The sequence below is a fragment of the Tamandua tetradactyla genome, chromosome 2 (assembly GCF_023851605.1).
Source record: "Tamandua tetradactyla isolate mTamTet1 chromosome 2, mTamTet1.pri, whole genome shotgun sequence".
NCBI classification, from domain to species: Eukaryota; Metazoa; Chordata; class Mammalia; order Pilosa; family Myrmecophagidae; genus Tamandua; species Tamandua tetradactyla.
The window spans coordinates 28054696-28081525 of record NC_135328.1 but is presented as its reverse complement, the minus strand read 5'-3'; the positions used below and the strand labels follow the sequence as shown (position 1 = coordinate 28081525).

Below are 26830 nucleotides of genomic sequence, written 5' to 3'. Positions count from 1 at the left end.
CCCCCTTTCATTGATCACTAGCATTTCAATCTACTAAATTTATTTTAATATTTGTTCCCCCTATTATTTATTTTTATTCCATATGTTTTACTCGTCTGTTGATAAGGTAGATAAAAGAAGCATCAGACACAAGGTTTTCACAGTCACACAGTCACATTGTGAAAGCTATATCATTATACAGTCATCATCAAGAAACATGGCTACTGGAACACAGCTCTGCATTTTCAGGCAGTTCCCTCCAGCCTCTCCATTGCAAGGATGATGGCTTTAAAAAGTGTTTAACTGAGAGAAAACTCACATTTTAACTACATTAAAATGTACAATTCACTGGTTCTTAGTGTAATCACAGTGTTGTGTAGCCATCACCACTATCTAATTCCAGGACATTTCATCATGCTCCACCCCCACCAAAAAAAAGGAAACCCATCCATGTTACCAGTCACTCCCAATTCTCCCTTCCCTCCATCTCATGTAAACCACTCGTCTACTTTCTGTAGGTGGGTTTACCTATTTTGGACATTTCATATAAATGGAATCAAACAATATGTGGCCCGTTATGTCTGGCTTCTTTCACTTACCATAGTGCGTCCAAGGTTCGCCCACGTTGTAGCATGTATCTGCACATCATCCCTTTTTATGGCTGAATAATATTCCATGGTATGGACTTACCACATTTTGTTTATCCACTTATCTGTTGATAGACATTTGGGTTATTTCCACTTTGGGGCTGTTATAAATAATGCTGCTATGAACATTCATGTACAAATGTTTGTGTGAACATATGTTTCCATTTCTCTTGGGTATATGCCTAGGAGTGGAAGTAGGAGGTCAGTGGCAAGTCTCTTTAATTTTTTGAGGAACTGCCAAGATCATGGCCTTTATTTAAGAAGTCAGAAGTGAAGAATTCCATATATTAAGCAGTTATAAGCATGGGATAAATCTGTCACTCTTAAAGATACTGAGATGCGCCATCATTTGGGGAACTTTTTAAAATGGAAAGAAGATGTTTTAGAGAAATTAACTTTGAAGAGAAGAGAAAATAAAGGTGCTATATTTCTTTTGAAAATGAAAGTGACAATAAACTTGGTTTGTCTCCGAGGTTACTTGTTTGAATAGCTGATACTTGTTCAGCCAGTGATCTCAGAATGTTCAAGGAAAGCATTTCCCCAGAAAATGTGCACAAAAGAGGAAACCACACTATTTCCTGGCTACTCAGTGGACTCAGACTGGTGGGCAGCAGAGAGTCCCTACAAACCTGGGTATGTAACTGACAGGAACACATGCTGAAAGTGGGAACACGTCTCCCTTCAGTGTTTTCCAGGGCTTAAATCTTGTAAGAAAACAAGAAGAAATAGAAACTTCCAAAAGGCAATATAAGTGAATGGGAGAGAACCTCATGTAATAAAAGCAAAGTCTGCAGGAGATGGGAGCCTGAGTAGGTTCTAATGTGTACTTAGGGGGTTAGGAGTTCCCAGCAGGACACCCTGGGGAGGCATCCAGTCTTTGGGTGACCCATGAAAGCTATGGGTCTTCTCCCTAGAAAAATGCATGTGTCACAGCATTATTCCAGTTTTTTCTTAGGGTCATCACCTCACCCCTGAAGGCCGTCTGTGGCCCCCTAGGAGCCCCTGGACCCATTACCTACAACCCTCATTTTAGGCTGTGGTTGCAAAACCACTCCTAACACTGTTGCACACCCTGAAAAAAAGCTCACACTATTTTATCAGACCAATTAGTAGGAAGAAGAATGGCTTGGTTTTCATTTCCTTCTCTCTGGCACTATTACCGTTAATTGTAGTAATCAAAATGAAAGGAATAAAAAAAAGTTAAGAAATGAGAGCTCAGATTCCCAAACCAGAGACTCAATACTGAAATGAGAAGTCTGGTGCTTTCTTTTTCTGGCGAAACATCGGTACATTTAAAAAGGACCACACCATCCCTGGTGAATAGGAGGAAAAGAAAAGGAATTTCAATTTTTAGGAAAGGCTCCCCTCCCCAGCCCCAAGGATTACACTTCAATAGATTTTAGATAGATTGGTTTTTGTATGCCTCAGAGAAGGATGCAAAGCTATGCTTTTGGGGAAGAAGTCTCTTTTGATTTTTTAGTAATTGTAGTCCATCTTACTACCCTTTTTAAGTCATAAATCTGATTTATCTCTTGTAACAACTGGTCAGTTGTGGGATGTAGTGAAGCTCAAGGTTTTACATGAATTACACCTCATCAGTATAAACCTGTTTAAACTCCTACTGGACAATCCACCAGCTGACACCCAACAGCAAACACCTGAGCTCAGGTCGTCCCACACTTCTCCCTATTTCAACAGCAGCACTCCTGTTGCCCAGCCCCCCGGGGCAAAAAAGGTTGAGATTGCTTATTTCCTTTGGAATACTAGTGTTTCATAGTTTTATGCATACTCACTCATGTCATTAACTGCGTCAAGCCCTAGTCTTCCTTAACTCTTACCTAGTTTTCACTGCCACGGTGGAGGTCACTGGTCACAGCAGGCTACTCATGCATCCCAAGGAAGTCTGATTTCGCTCTTCACTTGGAACCTCCATACTTTTCTGCCTCCATAATTATTCTCTTTGTTTATGCAATGAAATAAACGATAAATAATAAGATAAATAGAAAAAAGCAGGTTGAAGTGGTAGCTCTGCAATGCCAGTGCTAAAGGAATTGTGTCCATGTCCCCAAGGACACAGGGTGGACATGTCATCACCCCACCCACCATCATCAGAGAACCTCAGGATGTGGCATCTGGTAAGTGCTCTGTGTGAATAAATGGGTGGCTGGGTGAACCACGGAAAATGAATTGCACGCTGCAGGAATGGACATGGGCAAGTGGAGAATTCAGTGTGCCCATCAGACAGCGGCATGGATTTACCAAGGTCTGGGTGTGTTCGCTGCAGGAAACAGTAAACCAGCGGCCTAGGACAGGCTATGCATGGGTCCCTGTAACCTGTGCAAGCCTGGAGGGGAAACAGGTGAGTCCGGTCCAGGGAACTCAGGTCTCCGTCCTTCTGGCTCAAAGCTTTTCAGTTATCCTCTCTGTATAACGGCGATTATGCCATTTCCACCTCTTTTTGAGATAATCCCAAGTAAATAATGGTTGCAGTCAGTGCTTTATATAAACTAAAGGGTATTGGAACAAGGCAATTTCTGACAACGCCTGCTCTAATGACTTGCCAAGGATAAACCTGAGTGTGCATTCGGATCTCTAGTTGAAATGCAGATCCGGATTCAGAGCCCTGGAGGGGGCTGAGATTCCGGGTGATGCTTGATGCTGCGGGTCCGCGGGCCACATCTGGGGTTGCCTGTGCGCCTGAGGGGGACCCGTGGAGGAGGCCGTGGGGAAGGGCGGCAGGGGCGATGGAGAGAATGGGGGTGGGGGGGTGGGGAGGGCGTAGGAAGGAGGGGCCGGGTGCGACCGAGGGGATGGAGGAGGAGGAGGAGGGCAGGCGGAGGGAGGAGGGAGGAGAGGGGCGCGGGCGTCTGCGGCTCGGCGCCTGCGCGGGTTGCGGGCCGGGCGGGCGCGTGCTGGTGGCGGCGGCGGCGGCGGCGCAGTCCCGGCCCCGCGCCCGCGGCGCCCCCGCTGCGGCCCGAGCGGCCCGGCTGCGGGAAAGGTGCGCAGCGATGGCGCGGCCGCCCCGCCAGCACCCGGGGACCTGGGCGTCGCTGCTGTGGCTGCTGCTGGCGGGGCCCGCCGCCTGCGCCGCCAGCCCCGCCGAGGACGGCGCGGGCCCGGGGGGCCGGGGACCCCGGGGCCGCGCGCGGGGGGACGCGGGGGCCGACGAGGCGGCGCCGCGCCACGACTCCTCCTACGGCACCTTCGCCGGCGAGTTTTACGACCTGCGCTACCTGTCCGAGGAGGGTGAGGTTGAGGGGAGGGCAAGGGGCTGCGGGAGGGGAGGATCGGGTGAGCGCGGGCAGGGGCGAGGGGATGGGGTGGGGGTGGGAGGGTGAAGGATGAGCCTGGAAGCCGCTCTGCCGTCCCCTAGGCCGGGATGGGGAGCGCGCTGTTAGGACCCCCGCTGGCGCCTCCGCTTTACGATGGGGAGACTGAGGCCCGGAGAGGGAGGTGTCGCCAGGTCCTGTGTGGGCTCGGGCAGGTGGTGCTGAGCCTGGGCTGCCCCGATCCCAAGCATCCTGGCCCGAGGAGTGGGAGGGTGGATAATAGGGCAGGAGGCCGCCGTCTGCCCTGGGATGTAGGAGACCAGGGCCCTCACATGATGCTGAACTTGTTCCTCGCGTCTGGCTGATGACCAGGTCAATTTCACGCAGGCCAGAATGTTCTTGGGACCAGCTGGTGGGAAGCAGAAACCCTAAACCCTTCCCCCAACTTAAAGAGAGATTTTTGCCTTGATTCCTTACTGTTCAGTACTGACCTAAATTACATACGAACTCCCTAACCTCTCAGTCGTTCTCTGCCTGCGCATTGCCCCTGCATCGGAGCTGGGTCACATCTCCCTCCCCATTCCCATCGCACCTCTTTTCTGTTACCAGGCACTTTATGGTGCCCTGGTGTGAGCCACTATTGTTAAGGCCTGCTGGACCAGAGACTGGGGTTTTGTCAGCCACAGGCCACCCTGCAGGGCTGAGCACAAAAGCCAGCTGATTCTCTTGAAAAGAAATGGAAACTGGCTTCTTGTTTATGCAACTTTGAAAAGTAATCATTTTTCCTTTTCTTCTGCTAAGGAGAATATTCAGAAATTAAGTTGAGATTTGAAAAGTTGCATGTCCCACTGACCTGGGTGTATTTTTCAGTAAGGATTTGGTTCAGCTACATACAACAAACATTAATAGATGGAATAAGACAGAGATTTCTTTCTCTTAAAGAAATCTAGAAGGCAGTGTAAAACTGATATGGAGGCTCCATGGTCTTTTTCACAGTTGTTAGCATGTACCTTCATAGTCCAAGATGGCTGCTTAAGCTCTAGCCATTACATCCACATTCCAGACAGTGGGGAAAAGAAAGCAAAAAGAAGGTCATTGACTACTTTATAAGGAAATTATTCAAAAGTCCCATATAACAATTCTGCTACATTTCATTTGCCAAAACTTAAGACATATGCTTGCAAATAGTAAAGGAGACTGTGGAATATAGCCTTTTGGCTGGAAATGGGCTCAGTTTAAAAATTGGAATTATTGTATAAAGTAAGATGGAGAGGATAGATATTGGGAAATTTATTAGTTTGGTAGATGCTTATAACTGCAGAAAGTGTGACCACAACATGTAGTGCTTTGAATAAGAAACTTAATTTTTCTTTCACTTAAAGTCTGGCTGGTCTGAGCTGGTAGGTCAGCCCTCTTCCACAAGGTCATTCAGGGCCGCAGGTTCTTTCCATCTTCTCCACCATCCTGTAAGTCTGGGTTGCTTGCATGCTCTTGTTGAAGCCTGATAGAATGGTAAAGAGATGAAATTCAGGGCAGGCAATGATCTTTTAGGCTAGTTGCATAGATTGCTGCTGCTTCCATTCCATTGTCAAGAACATAATTTCATAACTTAGCTGCCAAGAGGGTTGGAAATGTAGTTTTCTCACAGGGCTGCCATGTGGCCTGGGAGAAGTTGAGAATGAAGGTGTATTAGGGGGATGAGGGGAAGAAGGAGTCCATAGTCAGAAGCAAAATCTGTCATTCTGGAAAAGAATAAATATGCCAAAGCCCATCTGTTTCAGAAAGTGTGTTTATTCTGTGTGCTTTCAGCATAGTATGCTGCCAGGTGACTTAAGCATGGCACGTGAGAGCTTATACTTTGATTGGGTACATAGCCTTAAGAGATGAAGACGAAGGTCAAAGTCTCTTTATCAGTTTCTCTGTACACAGAGAAAGAGGAGCTAATTATATAGGCCAGATAGTTTTATAAACTTATATATCAGGGTGGACTGCAGCCATTGAGGAAAACTTTTCATCACCCATCTGGGAAGTATGAGAGACTTTGATGAGACAGAAGAGGTGGATGTATTTCACCTGAGACGACCGCACAGGGGCTGCCGGGTGTGCAGTGTTTGCACCACAAATCCCTCATTTGTTGCTTTCCCCTACTACCCATTCTACACACATGACCAGCTTAACCTTCCTGAAGCCTGCCTCTAACCCTGATGCTGTTGCACCCCAAAATATGAGATGGTTCCAGTCTGCCCCCTCGATGAAGCTTCAACTCCTTTATCTGGAATTATCTCTCTGGTTCCATCTTCCTTTTACACCCATCTCTAACTCCTCCCTCCACTAAGCCTGGGCTTTCACTGCTCACTCTTCTCCTGCTCTTCCCTCTAGCAGTTTCACCTCTTCTTCAGATGCAGATCCTCCCCCTTTCTGATGGGTCCTGGTGGGGATGTTGGTGGGATGGACCTCTCAGGACAGCACCTGTGCTAGATTAGCCTGCGCCTGGGCCTTAGCTCTGTGCATCCCAAATAGAGACTTTCCCAAGATTCTTAGAAATAATCAGTGATGTTGCCTTAAAAGGTAAGTGGAAAAGGATGGCCAGAGAGGGAGGAGCAAAACCAGGAGATGGGGTCTTCCAGGAGGCAAAGGAAGAGAGGGTATCAGGAAGCAGCTTTGAACACCCAGTGTTGCCAGCATTACTACTTTCTTGACTTTCTCCTAGAATGTCATGTCCCAGGTAGAAGGAAGAGGGGAGGCTGAGAGAAGGTGAACCAATAAAAGACATTGAAAGCTTTGTGGATTATCGACCACCAAGTTTTAGATCCAAAATTAGACTCTTTCTCTCGGCTTACCATATCATGGTGAGGCCTAATAGCAAGAAAACTCGAAGGAGTTGATGGGTTTGGGAAATGAGAGGTGAACCTTTCCCAGGATGAGTTCAGGGAAGCAAGAAAGAGGACGCCTAACCTGGTTTTGGAGGGTGTGGCAAGTGAAGAGAAAGAAAGATTGCTTTTAAGCTGTTCATTCTCTCCAGAAAAGGTTGCCCTTTTCTGGTAATTGTGCTATTTGTTTCCTCTATGCAGGGAATACTTTTTCAAGGTCATAGTAGCTGAGAAACTGAGTTATTAATGTGAAGGTGGCTCAGTAGTATGAAATCAGAAAAAGGGAATTAGGACAATGTGGGATGGGAGGTGGATTTCACTGACCATTACATACCCTGTCTAATACACTGCTTCTCCAGTGTCCTGACTGCTTAAGGCCCCCAAATGTATAGGCTGATTTGGTGTCTCTGACCACCTGGTTGCATATTCATTTTTTATTTGGATTATGTATTGGTATAACTCAGCTAGTCTTTAGAATTCTTGGGGTTTACACTGTCTCAGTCTATACTGTTTATCCTTACAATCTAGCTGAAATGCCACCTCCTTCAGGAAGCCTTCCCTAATTTTTCCCTTCTCACATCCCCTGCCACTAGACAAGTGTATTCTCCCACAGCACACTCTCTAACCCTGCCATGACCCTTTGACTCTCTGTGGTCAGGAGTTTGGGTAAGGTTTTAGTGCTTGAATCCTACCACTAACGCCTCTTTCTCTTAAGGTTCTCAATCCAATATCGAGATATACAGAACAGTAGTAGTAAGTGAGATAAATTACTACTCGATTATGGACAAATACCCTATTCTGAGCATTTTCTGGGGAAAAAAAGTTGAAAATTGGCTTAGGGTTAAGTCCCAAGTGAACCTTCCTGTTCCTTTCTCCCTGCTGCTATGATGGCCAGGTCTGAGCAGCAGACTCTGAGTCTTAACCAGCCAGCCACATAGATACTGGAACTGGTTTGCTTTTGGAGCCATGTGCCCAGGAAGGGGAAAAAGGAGCACCTTCTGTAGAAGTTTATCTTTAAAGCAGAGGGATCGGACCGCTTGTAAAATGTGGTCCAGTGAATGAGTTTCTGCCCACCAGGAGTTCTGCCCACAGTTCTCCCTGTCTTGGGGAGGAAGTAAAAGGGAGTTGAGAGAAAGACAGGAACTTGGGGGGAAGGGCAGAAGTTACTTCATCTGCCCACACAGCCTTCCTGCATGTGCTTTGTGGGTACAGAACTCATCACCCTACTAATCTGGAAGTTCTTTAAAGGTAATCATCTACATCTAATTTATCTTTTTACCTTTCCTGAATGTAGTCCAAAAATAACCATACCAGGAGCTAACTTTTGATAAGCACTTACTATGTGAAAGGCAATATTCTAAGAGCTTAAACCCAAATTAACTGTTAAATCCTTGTAACAGCTTTGTGAGTTAAGACTGTTATCCCCTCTTTAGAGATAAGGAAATCAACCCCCAGAAAGTTTATATGTCTTAGCTAAAGTCATGTAGCTAGAGCTTAGATTTGCTGATTGACTTTATGGGTAAGGTTATACCAGGTGCCCAGCCTGCACGGAACAGAGAGGCCCTGCTGACATGCATTAGGAAATGCAGCTGGACAGGCAGAGATGGGTTTCTTTATGCGCATGCTTGAGAAGGAAAATTTGGAATTGAGTTGGAGGGCACCAGGACCATTGCAGTTTCCTAAGAGTAGTGTGTGCGATGGAAGCTGAGCTCAACAGGCCTTTAAATGGGTGTGGAGCTTTACACTTTGTAGTCCCTAGACATTTTTACTTCATTATACCCCCCTGGTAAGTAGAAACAAGGATTCAGGCAGTGCAGAAAGAGGAAGGGACTGATGTAGTGGTTCTTAGAGATTTGAACAGAATGGGTGACCAAACTATTTCCGGTTAAAATGCTAAGAAATCATATACTAAATTAATACCCAAAAACTGTGATCCAAGGAGTTAATTAGAAGCCTTTAGCTGCACAGTGGAGTGTGTGTATTAATGGAGTACGGAGTATAGGCTCAATGGACTGCAAAAAAAGGAACAGGGAGTGTCCATGAGTGAAGCAAAATAAGGGAGCCCCAAAACCATTTTGAGAAATTGAGCAAACCTACCAAGAATATAAGTACGTCTCACATTATGGGGATACCGGAAGGAAGAATAAAGTAGTAGCAAAGAAATAAGGGGAAGAAAAAATGGTTCTGAATTATTCTTCAAAAGAGAACAGTTATTGCAAAGGAATATCAATGCTGAAATCATTAAATTGATATCTCTTTTAGTCTCCAGTATTTTAGAACAGCTAAAAGTAAAAACCTAAAATTGTGGAATTGTAACCCATGCCAAACTCTGAAATATGTTCAACAACTAATTGTGATGCTGCGCTTTGAAATTCATAACTTTTTTGTATACATGTTATTTTTCACAAAAAAAGAAGGAAAACAAGTCGATTGTGATGATAAAAAAAATATGTAAGCCCTCTAGCCTCCTTTATTCTGGAACAGCTAGTAGGAAAAATCTGAGAGGATCATATGGTAGCCCGTGACAAACTCTGGGGTCTGCCCTGTAACTACTTGTTGAAGAGTGCTTTGAAAACTATTGCTTTTTTATTTCTTTGCTTTGTATATATGTTATACTATACAATAAAAAGTTTAAAAAAAAAAAAGAGAACAGTTATTGAAAGGATTTACAGAGCACACATAAGAGGAAAGAGGAGACCTTCTCCAGTTGGAAGATCTACAGAAATCATTTACTCTCAACCCAATATTATCTATCTAGTCTTGATCCAGATTTTTATTTGAGAGAGGAAAAATAAAAGCAGCATCAAAATGGAAAGTGGAGGGAAAGGGATAAGCCAAAAATAGAATAAGTAATGGAAATAAGGGAATGAATAAAGAGAAAGCGGGAGAAGCTGGTTGTGTCTGGGTGGTTCACCTCATATATCTCAGGACTTAAGAGGACAAGTACAGGGGATAGAGTGGTGTAGAGGGGCTGTGAATGTTTTAAACCAGTGGAGTCTCTACGCTAGTGTGCTGGTTTGAAAGGATGTATGGACCCTAGAAAAGCCATGTTTTAATCCTAATCCCATTTTGTAAAGGGAACCGCTTCTTCTAATCCCTATTCAGCATTGTATGTATGAAACTGTAATCAGATCATCTCCCTGGAGATTGGATGTAATGGAGAGTAGTTGTTAAACTGGATTAGGTGACGACATGTCTCCATCCATTTGGGTGGGTTTTGATTAGTTTCTGAAGTCCTACAAAAGAGGAAACATTTTGGAGAATGAGAGATTCAGAGAGAGCAGAGCAGAACGACGTAGTCACGAGAAGCAGAGTCCACCAGCCGGCAACCTTTGGAGATGAAGAAGGAAAATGCCTCCCAGGGAGCTTCATGAAACAGGAAGCCAGGAGAGAAAGCTAGCAGATGATACCGTGCTCGCCATGTGCCCTTCCAGATGAGAGAGGAACCCTGACTGTGTTCACCATGTGCCCTTCCACTTGAGAGAGAAACCCTGAACTTCATCAGCCTTCTTGAACTGAGGTATCTTTCCCTGGACGCCTTCGATTGGATGTTTCTATAGACTTGTTTTAATTGGGACATTTTCTCGGCCTTAGAACTGTAAACTAGCAACTTATTAAATTTCCCTTTTTACAAGCCATTCCGTTTCTGGTATATTGCATTCCAGCAGCTAGCAAACTAGAATAACTAGTGAAAAGGCAGGAAATTATAACTGAATGCACCGAGTGAGGTGGAAGGAGCAAACCAAGATTGAGGGTTGTGAATTGGGGGAGGGGGAGGAGTGAGATGGGTCACTAAGACAGAAAACCTGGGAGGAGAAAAGTGAGAAGCTCAGTGGGGGAGACATGGAATCCACTCCTAGTAGAAAATTCAGGGAGAAGCCCTTAGAAGCAATTGTCTATTGGGCTTAAATGCTGTTATTAGAAAAGAAGACATTCCCAAAATTGGAAAATTTGGAAAAGAAGAGGCTAAATCTAAAGATATAGCAGGAATGAATGAAATAGAAACCAAATATTCAATCAAGAGGATCAACAAAGCCCAAAGTGATTCTTTGAAAATATTAATTAAAAAGGATGCATTTCTGGCGAGACTGGTCAAGAAGAAAGAGAGCACAAATAATATTAGGAATGAAAAAGGGGGAAATAAGCTTAGATGTGGTGGAGATTAAAAAGCTAATAAATTACAACCTTAACACTAAAAAGACAAATAACCCATTTTTTTTAATGAGGAAAGGATCTGAGTGGGCAGTTCTCCAAAGAAGATATACAAATGGACGACATCGTTTGTCATTGGGGAAATGCAAATCCAAACCCTGTGAGATACTACTTCACACTCACTGAGACAACTGTAAGCAAACAAAGTGTTGTTGAGGATATGAAGAAATTGGACCCCTTGTACAGTGCTGGAGAGAATGTGAAAGCAGTTGCTTTGGAATACAGTTCAGCAGTTCCTCAAAAAAGTTGAACAGAATTACTATGTGATGTTCTGGATATATCTATTTCTAGATATATATCCAAGAGAGCTGAAAATATATATTCACACCAAAACTTGTCCTCAGATGTTTGTAGTACTAGCCAAAAAGTGGAAACAACCTAAATGTTTATCAGCTAATGAATGGCTACATAAAATGTGGTCTGTGCAGGCAATGGAATATTATTTGGCCTTAAAAAGGAATGAGGTATCTTGAAATCATTATGGTAAGTGAAAGAAGCCAGACACAAAAAGACCTTATGCTGTGTGATTCCATTTATATGAAGTATTTAGAATATTTAAATCTATCAAGACAGAAAGTAGATTAGAATTTGCCTAGGGGCTGGAGACATGGGAGATTTGAGGGTAATAATGGCTAAAGGGTATGAGCTTTTTGGGGGAGGGGTCGGATTATGAAAATGTTCTCGAAGTAGATAGTGATCATGGTTGTACAGCAAACACACTAAAAACCAGTAAGGTATACACTTTCAAATGGTGAATTTTGTGTCAGTTGCATCTCAATAAAAATGGAAGCATATTTTAGAAAAAGAAAGCTAATAAGAGAATACCACGAACAATTTTGTGGCAATAAGCTTGAAAACATAAATGGACAAGTTTCTAGAAATATATATCCTAGCAAAAACAGACTCAAGAAGAATTCGAAAACCTGAATCATTTTGTATTCATCAAAGGAATTGAGTCAGTTAAAAAAATCTTCGAAACAAGAAAGCTCAGACAGCTCTACCGAGCCTTCAAGAGATAGTTAATGCCAGCATTAAGTGTGTTATTTCAAAGGATAGAGAAAGATTAAATAGTTCCCAATTCATTTTACGAAGGTAACATAACCTCATTAGCAAAACCTAACAAAGATAGAATGAGGAAGGAAATTGCAAACGTTTTCTACTCATGGGCATAAATTCATAAATACTATACAAAATATTTTTGAAGGGGTGGATAATGATATTCTTGGCAAAGATGAACCATAAGAAAGCTGAGATGACAGTAACATCAGTAAATACAATTGAGGACAAAACAAAAGGGACAAATAATGCTAATACTGATAAACCATAAGTTGGGAACCTAACAATATAGCTTCCAAATACAGAAAGCAGTAAATGATGGAAATATGTAGAGAAATTTTCAATTGCAATTGGATTCACTATTCTTGGCATTGAAAAATCCAACAAATTTTGAAAATAAGAAAAGGCATAGATGATTTGAATTATGTAGGTAATACACTCAAACCGATATGTAAAATCTACAACTACAGAATCATATTCTTCTTTTAACTTTTTATTTTGAAATAATTTCAACCTTACAGGGCTATTGCAAAAATAATGTGAAAACAGTATAGAGAACCCTGATATACACTGCATCCTGATACCCAGTTTACCAGCTTTTAACATTTTACCACATTTGTTCTGTCTATCATCTATCTGTGTCTATTTGTCTATCTGATCTTCTAGACATTTGAGAGTAGGTTACATACATCTACTCCTTGAATACTTAATACTTCCATATACACTTCCTAATAACAAGGATATTCATTTATGTAACCATCTTAAGTACAGTTATCAAGTTCAAGAAATTTAACATTGATAGAAAGTATGTGATCTATATTCCTATCTTTTTTTTAGGTGTTCCAATAAAAACAATTTATTGGGTATTTTCTCCTCCATTAATAGATCCAGTCCAGAATCAAGTAACACAACTAATTGCCATAGACATTTTAGTCTCTTTTTTTTAATTGTGGCAACATACATACAATCTAAACTTCCCTTCTCAGCCACTGCCAAGCATGCAATTCAGCAGCTTTAATCACAGTCACAGTGTTGTGCTACCATCACCACCATCCAGCATAAGACTTTTCCATCACCCCAAACAGAAATCCTACACTCCCTGGCCCCCTCCCTGTTCACTTGCATTCCACTTTCTGTCTCTATGAATTTGAACGTTCTAGTTATTTCCAATAGGTGAGATCACATGTTATCTGTCCTTTTGTGTTCATCTTATTTCACAAACTCAAAGCTGACTCTTTGAAAGTTTCATGCTACCTACAATCTTCTGGCAAGACTAATCAAGGGAAAGGATGAAGGTACAAATAAACTAAATATGAAATAAAGAAAGGGACATTTCATGGGTTCAGTGGATCGGCTTCCTTGGCCTCTGTCCCAGCCCCTCTCTGGTATTCCTTCCTGTATTGCAGAGGGTTGGACACTACCCTGCATCTTGAGCTCTGGACGTGACTTAGATCCCATCAGTCAGACGCCTCTTCAGGGCCCTTGAATTCAGCTCAGGCAGAGAGAGAGGGAGTGGTATCAAGGCATCCATTTGTGTTTTCTTTTTCATTACAGCTTTATGGAGGTATACTTCCCAACCATACTGTTTGCCCAGTAAAGTGTACAATTCAGTGGTTTTTAGTGTATTCACAGGAGTGTGCAACTACCACCATCATCAGTTTTAAAACATTTTATAACCTCCAAAGAAACTTCATATCACTTAGCCATCACCCCCCAAATCTTTCCATCCCACTGCTTCCCTAGAGTTACCTATTCTGAATGTTTCATGTGGATGGAATCATACAGTATGTGGTCACTGTGACTTCTTTCACTTCGCAAAGTCATATGGCAGCATGGGTCAGTACTTCATTCTTTTTATGGCTGAATAGTATTCCACTATATGGATATACCACATCTTATGCATGTGGTATGCATTCAATTGATGAGTGCATCAATTGATGAGTATTTAGTTTTATTCCCACTTTATTGCAGTTATGAATAATGTCATGACATTACCGTGTATAGTTATTGTATGAACACATGTTTTCATTTCTCTTGGGTATATACGTAGGAATGGACTTGTTGGGTCATATCTTAATTATTTTTAACCTTTTGAGGAGCTGCCCAACTCTTCCAAAAAAGTTACCTCCATTTACGTTCCCAACAGCAGTGATGACTTCCTTTTTTTTTTTGGTTTGTGTGGATCCTGCAAATGTGATGGGGTTCTGGAGCCAATTATAGGGCCGGGGTTTCCTGCTTGCAACCTGGATGCTAGTTTCCTTGGCAGACAGTTCTGTGTTGGTGTCCCTGATGACATTTCTGGAAACTCCACTTAGAACTCGCTCCTCCAGCCCTTCCAAAGATTTAAAAATATCTAATTACCTATACAGAATCTCTCTTCTACTTAAAATAGCTAAAGTCGTTCCTGTTTTCTGTAAAAGACCTCAACTGATAGGAAATAGTTGTAATTATAACTGTTTTTTGAAAATTATAAAACATTACGTATAAAGCGCTCAAAAAACTTGACAGCTAGGAAAAAAACTGGAAATGTATTAAATGTTGTGCATTGTTAGCACAACATTGTGAATGTAATTAACAGCACTGAATTATATGGTTGGACGTGGTTAAAAGGGGAAATTCTAGGTTATATATGTTACTGGAATACAATTTAAAAAAAATCACAGAACTGTTAAATTTTTAAAAAGAATCTAACAGTGGGCCCTATTGAAAACCTTGGCATATAATTAATAGTACAATTCTAAATATGTTCTGTCATGAATTGTAACAAATGTGCCACATTAATGCATGGAGCTAATAATGGAGTGATTTGTGGGAAATCTGTATTTTATGAATGATTTTTCTGTAAACCGAAACTTCTCTAATAATAATAATAATAATAATAATAATAATAATAATAATAATGACTACAAGGTGAGAAAAAAGAGAAACTTGAATAAGCCAAAATGATTAAATAATGTAAATATTAGTTAATGGAATTATCAAGAAAAATACATTATGATCAAATAGAGTTTATTCTAGGAATAAAAGGATAGTTTGACATCAGAAAAATCTATTTAATTTGCCATGCTATCATTAGATGTATCAAAAACATGTAAAAAAAAGTTCTACATTTAAGTGTAAGTTTTGGAAAAACTCTTTGAAAATTAAAACTAGAAAGGAACATCCTTAATATGCTATAGTCTGTCTTTTGAATATCTACAGCCAACATTATGCTTGATGGAAATCATTAGATGTCTTTTCTTTAAGATTAAAATAAGGCAGGGGTACCTGTTATTAGCGCTGCTGTTCAAGACAGTACTGGAATTCCTGGCCAGTACAAATAGACAAGAAAATAAGTCAGAGATAGGAGATTTAGAAGGGAAGATATGAGGTGAGCATTTACATAGAAAATCCCAAAGAATCAACAAGTAGATATAAACAGAGAATGCCTCAGGGTTGCTGTACACAAGACCAGCATACACAAATAAAAAGCTTTCTTCACTAGCAATATAAACTAGAGAGTGTAAAAGAAAATAAGACATTGTTTAAAAAGGCAATGAAATTCTACAGTTTCCAGATTTTGCCTCACACAGGATGCACAAGTCCTGTGTGGAGAAACATTTTAAACCATTGAGGGATATAAAAGATGTAAGTGATTGGGGAAATATACCATGATCTTGGAAGGAATAACTTAGTATGATTTCATTTTTCTGTGTATTTATTATACAAAAGCCCAGTAGAGTTTGGGGAGAGGCAAGTCAGTTTCTGTACTTTACATGGGAAAGTCAAGTTCCATAAATTACTCAGATAATTTTCCCTCTTTAAATATTATTATCTATTACAAAGCCTAGTAATTAAAACATTGTGGTCCTGACTCAAGAACAGTCAAATAAATCAAAAGAACAAGACAAAAAATCCAGAAATAGACCTATGTTTATATGAGAACTGGTAAAAGATTGAGGTGTGATTACAAACCACTAGGGAAAAGATGAATTATTTAGTTAATTGTGTTGAGAAAAACTGATGCAAAGGAGGGAGAAAAATACGATAGAATCTTACCTTTCACCATATAAAAAATAAATTCCAAGTGAATTACAGATCTAAATGTGAAAGGTAGTACCACACAGTTAATAAATAAAAATATAAAGAAATATCTCTGTGTCCTTGGGTGGAGATGTATTTCTTAGACAAGACCCTTAAAAGCACAAACCATAAGAGGGATAAATGAATACCTTGACAACACTGACTTCATCAAATTATGAGATTTTGTTCAAGGAAAGAACATCATAGAAAAAAAAAAACAGATTGGTGACAGCCTTGGAAAAAAAGAAAGGAAAGCAACATCTGAAACCAGCAGTGGATTTATACCTAGTTAACATACGAACACCCGTCAGTAAACCAGAAAGAAAAAGAAAGAGAAACAAATAATAAAAATAGCAAAAAAAAAAGTGGATATTCTTGTGCAGAAGGAGAAACCCAAAAGGCTATGAAGAGATGGTCCACTTGTACTTGGAGAAATACGAAGTAAAATAATGAGAAAGTTAGATGATGTGAGTACTGGCAAGAACCTGGGCTCCCCAGGCACTGCTGTCATAGACTGTCCTGGTCATTCTGATACTAACCTCATCGAGCTTTGTGGAATTAAAGGTGTGACCCATCCTTTACTTAGTTTTTTTAAAACAAAGCAAGGCAAACCCCTCTTGCATGCTATGAAGGTTAATTATGTGTCATCTTGGCTAGGTGATGGTATGCAGTTGTTTGGTCAAACTCTGGCCCAGATGTTGTAAAAAAAAGTATTTTGTAGGTAGGATTAGCATCTATCATCAGTTGACTGTAAGTACAGGAGATGATTCTCTATAATGTGGGTGGGCTTCAGCCAATCACTTGATGAAGGTCAAAAACCTGAGGGTTCCCAGAGAAGAAGTTCTGCCCCAAAACTTCAACATTATACTCCTGCCTGAATTTCCAGCCTCTAGACCTACAGATTTTGGACTTGCCAGCCCCCATAATTGCATGAGTCAACTTCTTAAAACACTTCTCTTTATTATATATATATACATATATATATGTATGTGTATATATATATATACATATATATATATATATACATATATATATGTATGTGTATATATATATATATATATATATATATATCCTTTTGGTTCTGTTTCTCTGGAGCACCATGGCTGATATACTTGTGTCTGTAAGAAGCATGTATAAGGATGTTCATTTCTGCATGATTTGAGAGAGCAAACACTGGAGGTAGTTTTGGCATCCCAAGTTGGGAGGATGTTTAAGAAAATGTAATAATGCACATCATGGAACAAAAAAGAATAAAAATACAAATAAAAATGAATACCCAAAACATCCCATGCTCTTTAACCACCCCTATTATTTATTTATTTTTTGTCCTTATTTTTTTACTCATCTGCCATATGCTGGATAAGGGAAGTGCTAACCATAAGGTTTTCACAATCACATGGTCACACTGTAAAAGCTATATAGTTATATAATCATCTTCAAGAATCAAGGCTACTATAACTAATACAATTATGTTAAAACACTGAATGAAGCTGAATGTGAGAATGATAGAGGAAGGAGGGCTGGGGGCACAAATGAAATCAGAACGCAAGATAGGCAATAAAAACTGAGATATATAATCTAGGAATGCCTAGATGTATAATGATAGTGACTAAATGTACAAATTTTAAAAATGTTTTTTCATGAGGAAGAACATAGGAATGTCATTACTGCAGCGTGTTGAAAATAGATAGTAATTAATATTTTAAAATTTTAACTTATGTGTGAGACTAAAGCAAAAGTTTATTTGGTACAAAATTTATATTTTAACTAGTGCATTTCCTAATATAACTTATGTAGACAGCTTAATTGAACACCATAAGTACATGGAACCTTGAGTAGGACATGAGATTTTGTTGGTTTGTCCAGAGTGATGCCCCGATAAATCCCAGAGTGATTTGAACAGTGAATAAAAAAGTATTTGCCAAGTCCCCTTGGGGGAATGGTGAGAAAGGGGGAAAATTCAGCTTCCCCGAATTGAATTCTTGATTTTCTCACAAGCAGTGGGGACAGCCAAAACAATAAGCTGAGCCCCCAATCTTGGGGTTTGTTCATATGGAACTTAACCCCACAAAGGATAGGTCAAGCCTACTTAAAATCAGACCTAAGAGTCACTCCCAAGAGAACCTCTTTTGTTGCTCAGATGTGGCCTCTCTCTAGCCAACACAACAAGCAAACTCACTGCCCTCCCCGTCTACGTGGGACATGACTCCCAGGGGTGCAGAGCTTCCTGGCAACGTGGAGCAGAATCCTAGAATGAGCTGAGACTCAGCATCAAGGGATTGAGAAAAACCCTAGAATGAGCTGAGACTTAGCATCAAGGGATTGAGAAAACTTTCTCGACAAAAAGGGGGAAGAGTGAAATGAGACAAAGTGTCAATGGCTGAGAGATTCCAAACAGATCGAAAGGTATCCTGGAGGTTATTCTTATGCATTAAATAGATATCACCTTGTTAGTCAAGATGTAATGGAGAGGCTGGAGGAAACTGCCTGAAAATGTAGAGCTGTGTTTCAGTAGCCATGTTTCTTGAAGATGATTGTGACACAATGTGACTGTGTGATTGTGAAAACCTTGTGTCTCATCCTCCTTTTATCTACCTTATTGACAGATGAGTAGAACATATGGAATAAAAATAAATAATAGGGGTAACAAATGTTAAAATAAATTTAGATTGAAATGCTAGTGATCAATGAAAGGGAGGGGTAAAGTATGGTATGTATGAATTTTTTTCTGTTGTCTTTTTCTGAATGGATGCAAATGTTATAAGAAATGATCATGTTGATGAATATGCAACTATGTGATATTATGAATTACTGATTATATATGTATAACGGAATGATCATAATAAAAAAATTTTAAAAAAAAACAAGAAAAAAAAAGAATTGAGGCTATTAGACTACAATTCACCAAATTCAGGTATTTCCTTCTAGCTATTCTAATACACTAAAAACTACAGAGGGATATCTATATAAGGCATAAGAATAATATCCAGAATGACCTCTCAACTCTATTTGAAATCTCTTAGCACTGAAACTAGTTTGTTTCATTTTTCTCCCCACTTTGGTCAAGAAGGCTTTCTCAGTCCCATGCTGCTGGGTCCAGGCTCATCCCTAGGAATCATGTTCCACATTGCCTTATATAAATCTCCAGGGAGAGTTATACCCCTGGGAGTTATGTCCCACGTAGTGGGATAGCAGGGAGTTTACCTGCAGAGTTGGCTTAGAGAAAGAGGCCACATCTGAGCAACAAAAGAGGTTCTCTGGGCGTGACTCTTAGGCATAAGTAGGCTTAGCTTCTCTTTTGCAGGAATATGTTTCATAAGGGCAAGCCTCAAGATTGAGGGCTCAGCCTATTTAATTGGTAGTCCCCAATGCTTGCAAAAATACCAGGAATTCCTTAGGTGAGGAGGTTTAATATTTCCACATTTTTCCCTAGTCCCTCAAGGGAGCTTTGCAAATACTTTTTGATTTTCTGCCCAGATTACTCTGGGGTGTATCAGGGCATCACACTAACCTGTATAATCCAGCAACATCTTCAAGGTTCCATGTAGTTATGGTGTTCGAGTAAACAGACCATGCAAGTTGAGTTAGATAATGTGCTACAGAAAATATAAATTTTGCACCAAGGAGACATCTCTTCCTTTGTTCTTACACAGAAGTTGAAGTTTTAAACACAGTCAGTATCATCCTTTACCCTTTAGTCTGATTTATCTTAGTCCTAACCAGATCTTCTTCATTCTTATCTCTAATTGAAGTTGCTCTCCTTTTTAGCTTTTTTTTTTAACAGTTGTGGTATGGGATAATGATTAATTTCATAGTTACAGAATTCTAGCTCTGAGTCTCAGGTGTCACACAGATACCCAAAGTTCCGGGAAACGACCAGGTTATACACAAAGAGCTCAACATCTCAGAATTTAGAAATAACAGTTAGAACTCCAGAATAGGTGTGACTGCTGTGAAAGCTGACAATCTAGGAACCTTTATAATAGGCCTTCTCTCTTGCTAGGCTATGCTCTGGATTTCAATTCTCTGAGTTTGTACATTGTAGTTAGTCCATATGAGTGAGGCATTATAGTGTTTGTCTTTTTGTTACTGGTTTATTTCACTCAACATATGGTCTTTAAGGTTCATTCACCTAGTTGCATGCCTCACAACTTCATTCCTTCTTCTAGTCTCTCAGTAGTCCATTGTTGTATACACCACAGTTCCCCCTTCCTTTCATCAGTCGATGTACCCTTAGTCCACCTCCATCCATTTCAAATGGTGAATGCTGCGGAGGCCTTATTAAGAGAGGAAAATCAGAGGTAGCCTGAGGAGCTAGAAGTCTGCAGAAATGGGAAGAGCAGACCCAAGGAGAGAGAGATCACCGTGCCATGCGAGGCAGAGATGCAAGCCAGGGAGCCCCGAGGTAGCAAGCCAGTATCAGAATACTAGGGACTTCGGGGGAAACTGTGGTCTTGCTGATGCCTTGATTTTTTTTTCAACACTATTTTATTGCATAGTATAACATATATACAAAGCAAAAATAAAAAATAAAAAAGCAATAGTTTTCAAAGTACTCTTCAATACGTGGTTACAAGATGGATCCCAGAGTTTGTCATGGGCTACCATATGATCCTCTCAGATTTTTCCTTCCAGCTGCTCCTGAATATACGAGCCTAGAGGGCTTAAGTATTTTTTTATCATCACAATCGACTTTTTTTCCTTCTTTTTTTTTTGTGAAAAATAGCATACATACAAAAAAGCTATAAATTTCAAAGCATAGCATCACAATTAGTTGTAGAACATATTCCAGAGTTTGACGTGGACTACAATTTCACAATTTTAGATTTTTACTTCTAGCTGCTCTAAAATATTGGGGATAAAAGAGACTTCAGTTTAATGATTCAGCATTCATATTCATTTGTTAAATCCTATCTTCTATGTATAATTCCACCATCACCTTTGATCTTTCCATACCTCTCTTTAGGGTTGTTGGGGCTATGGCAGTTCTAAATTTTTGATATTGGAAGGGTCTGTCACTAATACGGGGTAGGGAGATGGAACTATCTGATGTTCTGGAGAGGGTGGGCTAGGTTTCAGGACTTATCTGGACCAGGGGCCCATCTGTAGGCTATAGGCTTCTGGAAAGTTACTCTAATGCCTGAAAAGGCCTAATATTAATTATACAAATGTCTAATTGTTCTTTTTTTCCCTCTTAAAGCATGTGTATTGAATTAAAATTGTGTTTTTCAAACTCCCGGTGAACAGCAGTGAGCCAATGGTTATTTGATGTCATACTGTAACCGAGAAATTAGGATTTAAGGATGATTTTGATTACTGAATCAAGATATAGATATTTTTTGCTTTCTGGAATATTGGAGCGGACCAGCTGAGAGTCTCGGAGAGGCAAGTTTCCCAAGCCGCGGCGGCCAGGGCCCCTCTTTCGCAGGCGGCTTCTGGACCGGCTACGAGTCTCGAATCAGCGGGCTTCCCAAGCCGCGGCAGCCGGTGACCGGTGCCAATCCCCCACGGGCAGCTTCCCGGTCCGGCAGCGGGTCTCGGATCGGCGAGTTCCCCGGGCCGTGGCGGCTGGCGACCGGCGCCCCTCCCCCACAGGCGGCTGCCCGGAGGGAGAGGAGGGAGTTTCCGACAGTGGCAGGGACTGGGTCCAACCAAATACCAATAGTGGCATTAATAAAGGAGCCACAACATCTTTTGCTGGTGGGATTCGCAGAAAGACAAGTGCCACCTACTGGGCAGGATAAAAGAAACAGAGTCCACAGACTTCACAGGAAAATTTTTCAACCTGCTGGGTCTCACACTCAGGGAAATCTGATTAAATGTCCAGATGCCAGCAAAAAATAACAAATCACACCAGGAAAATTGAAGATATGGCCCAGTCAAAGGAACAAACCAATAGTTCAAATGAGATACAGGAGCTGAGACAACTAATTCTGAATATACGAACAGAAATGAAAAACCTCTTCAAAAACCAAATCAATAAATTGAGGGAGGACATGAAGAAGGCAAGGAATGAACAAAAAGAAGAAATGGAAAGTCTGAAAAAACAAATCACAGAACTTATGGGAATGAAAGATACAGTAGAAGAGATGAAAAAAACAATGGAAACCTACAATGGTAGATTTCAAGAGACAGAGGTTAGAATTAGTGAACTGGAGGATGGAACATCTGAAATCCAAAAAGAAACAGAAACTATAAGGAAAAGAATGGAAAATTTTGAGCAGGGGCTCAGGGAATTGAATGATAATATGAGGCGCACAAATATATGTGTTGGTGTCCCAGAAGGAGAAGAGAAGGGAAAAGAAGGAGAAAAACTAATGGAAGAAATTATCACTGAAAATTTCCCAACTCTTATGAAAGACCTAAAATTACAGATCTAAGAAGTGCAGCGCACCCCAAAGAGAATAGATCCAAATAGGCGTTCTCCAAGACACTTACTAGTTAGAATGTCAGAGGTCAAAGAGAAAGAGAGGATCTTGAAAGCAGCAAGAGAAAAACAATCCATCACATACAAGGGAAACCCAATAGGACTATGTGTAGATTTCTCAGCAGAAACCATGGAGGCAAGAAGACAGTGGGATGATATATTTAAATTACTAAAAGAGAAAAACTGCCAACCAAGAATTCTATATCCAGCAATACTGTCATTCAAAAATGAGGGAGAAATTCAAACATTTTCGGACAAAATGTCAGTGAGAGAATTTGTGACCAAGAGACCAGCTCTGCAAGAAATGCTAAAGGGAGCACTAGAGTCAGATAGGAAAAGACAGAAGAGAGAGGTGTGGAGAAGAGTGTAGAAAGAAGGAAAACTAGATATGATATATATAATACAAAATGCAAAATGGTAGAGGAAAGTGTTACCCAAACAGTAATAACACTAAATGTTAATGGACTGAATTCCCCAATCAAAAGACATAGACTGGCAGAATGGATTAAAAAACAGGATCCTTCTATATGCTGTCTACAGGAAAGACATCTTAGACCCAAAGATAAACATAGGTTGAAAGTGAAAGGTTGGGAAAAGATATTTCATGCAAATAACAACCAGAAAAGAGCAGGAGTAGCTATACTAATATCCAACAAATTAGACTTCAAATGTAAAACAGTTAAAAGAGACAAAGAAGGATACTATCTACTAATAAAAGGAACAATTAAACAAGAAAACATAACAATCATAAATATTTACACACCAAATCAGAATGCCATAAATACGTGAGGAATACACTACAAATACTGAAAAGGGAAATAGACACATATACCATAATAGTTGGAGACTTCAATTCCCCACTCTCATCAATGAACAGAACATCTAGACAGAGGATCAATAAAGAAACAGAATTTGAATATTACAATAAATGAGCTAGACTTAACAGACATTTATAGAATATTACACCCCACAACAGCAGGATACACCTTTTCCTCAAGTGCTCGTGGATCATTCTCAAAGATAGACCATATGCTGGGTCACAAAGCAAGTCTCAACAAATTTAAAAAGATTGAAATCATACACAACACTTTCTCAGATCATAAAGGAATGAAGTTGGAAATCAATAATAGGCAGAGTGCCAGAAAATTCACAAATACGTGGAGGCTCAACAACACACTCTTAAACAACCAGTGGGTCAAGGAAGAAATTACAAGAGAAATTAGTAAATATCTCGAGGCGAATGAAAATGAAAACACAACATATCAAAACCTATGGGACACAGCAAAGGCAGTGCTAAGAGGGAAATTTATTGCCCTAAATGCCTATATCAAAAAAGAAGAAAGGGCAAAAATTCAGGAATTAACTGTCCACTTGGAAGAACTGGAGAAAGAACAGCAAACTAACCCCAAAGCAAGCAAAAGGAAAGAAATAACAAAGATTAGAGCAGAAATAAATGAAATTGAGAACATGAAAACAATAGAGAAAATCAATAAGACCAGAAGTTGGTTCTATGAGAAAATCAACAAGATTGATGGGCCCTTAGCAAGACTGACAAAAAGAAGAAGAGAGAGGATGCAAATAAATAAGATCAGAAATGGAAGAGGAGACATAACCACTGACCTCACAGAAATAAAGGAGGTAATAACAGGATACTATGAACAACTTTATGCTAATAAATACAACAATGTAGATGAAATGGACAACTTCCTACAAAGGCATGAACAACCAACTTTGACTCAAGAAGAAATAGATGACCTCAACAAACCAATCACAAGTAAAGAAATTGAATCAGTCATTAAAAAGCTTCCCAAAAAGAAAAGTCCAGGACCAGACGGCTTCACATGTGAATTCTACCAAACATTTCAGAAAGAATTAGTACCAACCCTGCTCAAATTCTTCAAAAAAATTGAAGTGGAGGGAAAGCTACCGAATTCATTCTATGAAGCCAACATCACCCTCATACCAAAACCAGGCAAAGATATTACAAAAAAAGAAAACTACAGACCAATCTCTCTAATGAATATAGATGCAAAAATCCTCACAAAATTCTAGCAAATTGATTCCAGCAACACATTAAAAGAATTATACATCATGACCAAGTAGGATTCATCCCAGGTATGCAAGGATGGTTCAACATAAGAAAATCAATTAATGTAATACACCATATCAACAAATCAAAGCAGAAAAATCACATGATCATCTCAATTGATGCAGAGAAGGCATTTGACAAGATCCAACATCCTTTCCTGTTGAAAACACTTCAAAGGATAGGAATACAAGGGAACCTCCTTAAAATGATAGAGGGAATATATGAAAAACCCACAGCTAACATCATCCTCAATGGGGAAAAATTGAAAACTTTCCCCCTAAGATCAGGAACAAGACAAGGATGTCCATTATCACCACTGTTATTCAACGTCGCGTTGGATGTTCTAGCCAGAGCAATTAGACAATAAAAAGAAATACAAGGCATCAAAATTGGAAAGGAAGAAGTAAAACTATCACTGTTTGCAGATGATATGATACTATATGTCGAAAACCCTGAAAAATCCACAGCAAAACTACTAGAGCTAATAAATGAGTACAACAAAGTGCAGGTTACAAGATCAACATCCAAAAATCTGTAGTGTTTCTATACACTAGCAATGAACAAGCTGAGGGGGAAATCAAGAAATGAATTCCATTTACAATTGCAGCTAAAAGAATAAAATACTTAGGAATAAATTTAACTAAAGAGACAAAAGACCTATACAAAGAAAACTACAAAAAACTGTTAAAAGAAATCACATAAGACCTAAATAGATAGAAGGGCATACCGTGTTCATGGATTGGAAGACTAAATATAGTTAAGATGTCAATTCTACCTAAATTGATTTACAGATTCAACGCAATACCAATCAAAATCCCAACGACTTATTTTTTAGAAATAGAAAGACCAATAAGCAAATTTATCTGGAAAGGCAGGGTGCCCCGAATTACTAAAAGTATCTTGAGGAAAAAAAACGAAGCTGGAGGTCTCACGCTGCCTGACTTTAAGGCATATTATGAAGGCACAGTGGTCAAAACAGCATGGTACTGGCATAAAGATAGATATATTGACCAATGGAATCGAATAGAGTGCTCAGATATAGACCCTCTCATCTATGGACATTTGATCTTTGATAAGGCAGTCAAGCCAACTCACCTGGGACAGAACAGTCTCTTCAATAAATCGTGCCTAGAGAACTGGATATCCATATGCAAAAGAATGAAAGAGGACCCGTATCTCACACCCTATACAAAAGTTAACTCAAAATGGATCAAAGATCTAAACATTAGGTCTAAGACCATAAAACATTTAGAGGAAAATGTAGGGAGATATCTTATGAAACTTACAATTGGAGGCGGTTTTATGGACCTTAAACCTAAAGCAAGAGCACTGAAGAAAGAAAGAAATGGGAGCTCCCCAAAATTAAACACTTTTGTGCATCAAAGAACTTCATCAAGAAAGTAGAAAGACAGCCTACACAATGGGAGACAATATTTAGAAACGATATATCAGATAAAGGTCTAGTATCCAGAATTTATAAAGAGATTGTTCAACTCAACAACAAAAAGACAGCCAACCCAATTACAAAATGGGAAAAAGACTTGAACAGACACCTCTCAGAAGAGGAAATACAAATGGCCAAAAGGCACATGAAGAGATGCTCAATGTCCCTGGCCATTAGAGAAATGCAAATCAAAACCACAATGAGATATCATCTCATACCCACCAGAATGGCCATTATCAACAAAACAGAAAATGACAAGTGCTGGAGAGGATGTGGAGAAAGAGGCACATTTATCCACTGTTGGTGGGAATGTCAAATGGTGCAACCACTGTGGAAGGCAGTTTGGCGGTTCCTCAAAAAGCTGAATATAGAATTGCCATACGACCCAGCAATACCATTACTAGGTATCTACTCAGAGGACTTAAGGGCAAAGACACTAACGGACATTTGCACACCAATGTTTATAGCAGCATTATTTACAATTGCAAAGAGATGGAAACAGCCAAAATGTCCATCAACAGACAAGTGGCTAAACAAACTGTGGTATATACATACGATGGAATATTATGCAGCTTTAAGACAGAATAAACTTATGAAGCATGTAATAACATGGATGGACCTAGAGAACATTATGCTGAGTGAGAGTAGCCAAAAATTAAAGGACAAATACTGTATGGTCCCACTGATGTGAACGGACATTCGAGAATAAACTTGGAATATGTCATTGGTAACAGAGACCATCAGGAGATAGAAATAGGGTAAGATAATGGGTAAT

At 40.0% G+C, this 26830-nt stretch overlaps 1 protein-coding gene across 1 annotated transcript in view; it reads left to right on the top strand.

Annotated features, from left to right (window-relative positions):
* Positions 1 to 3619: 3619 nt before the first annotated feature.
* Positions 3620 to 26830, top strand: part of FRRS1L (ferric chelate reductase 1 like) — a 39852-nt gene continuing 16641 nt past the window's right edge. The window contains exon 1 of the mRNA XM_077141433.1: positions 3620 to 3872. Coding sequence (XP_076997548.1) covers positions 3635 to 3872 — 238 coding nt within the window. The 5' untranslated portion in view covers positions 3620 to 3634. The remainder of the gene's footprint in view (positions 3873 to 26830) is intronic.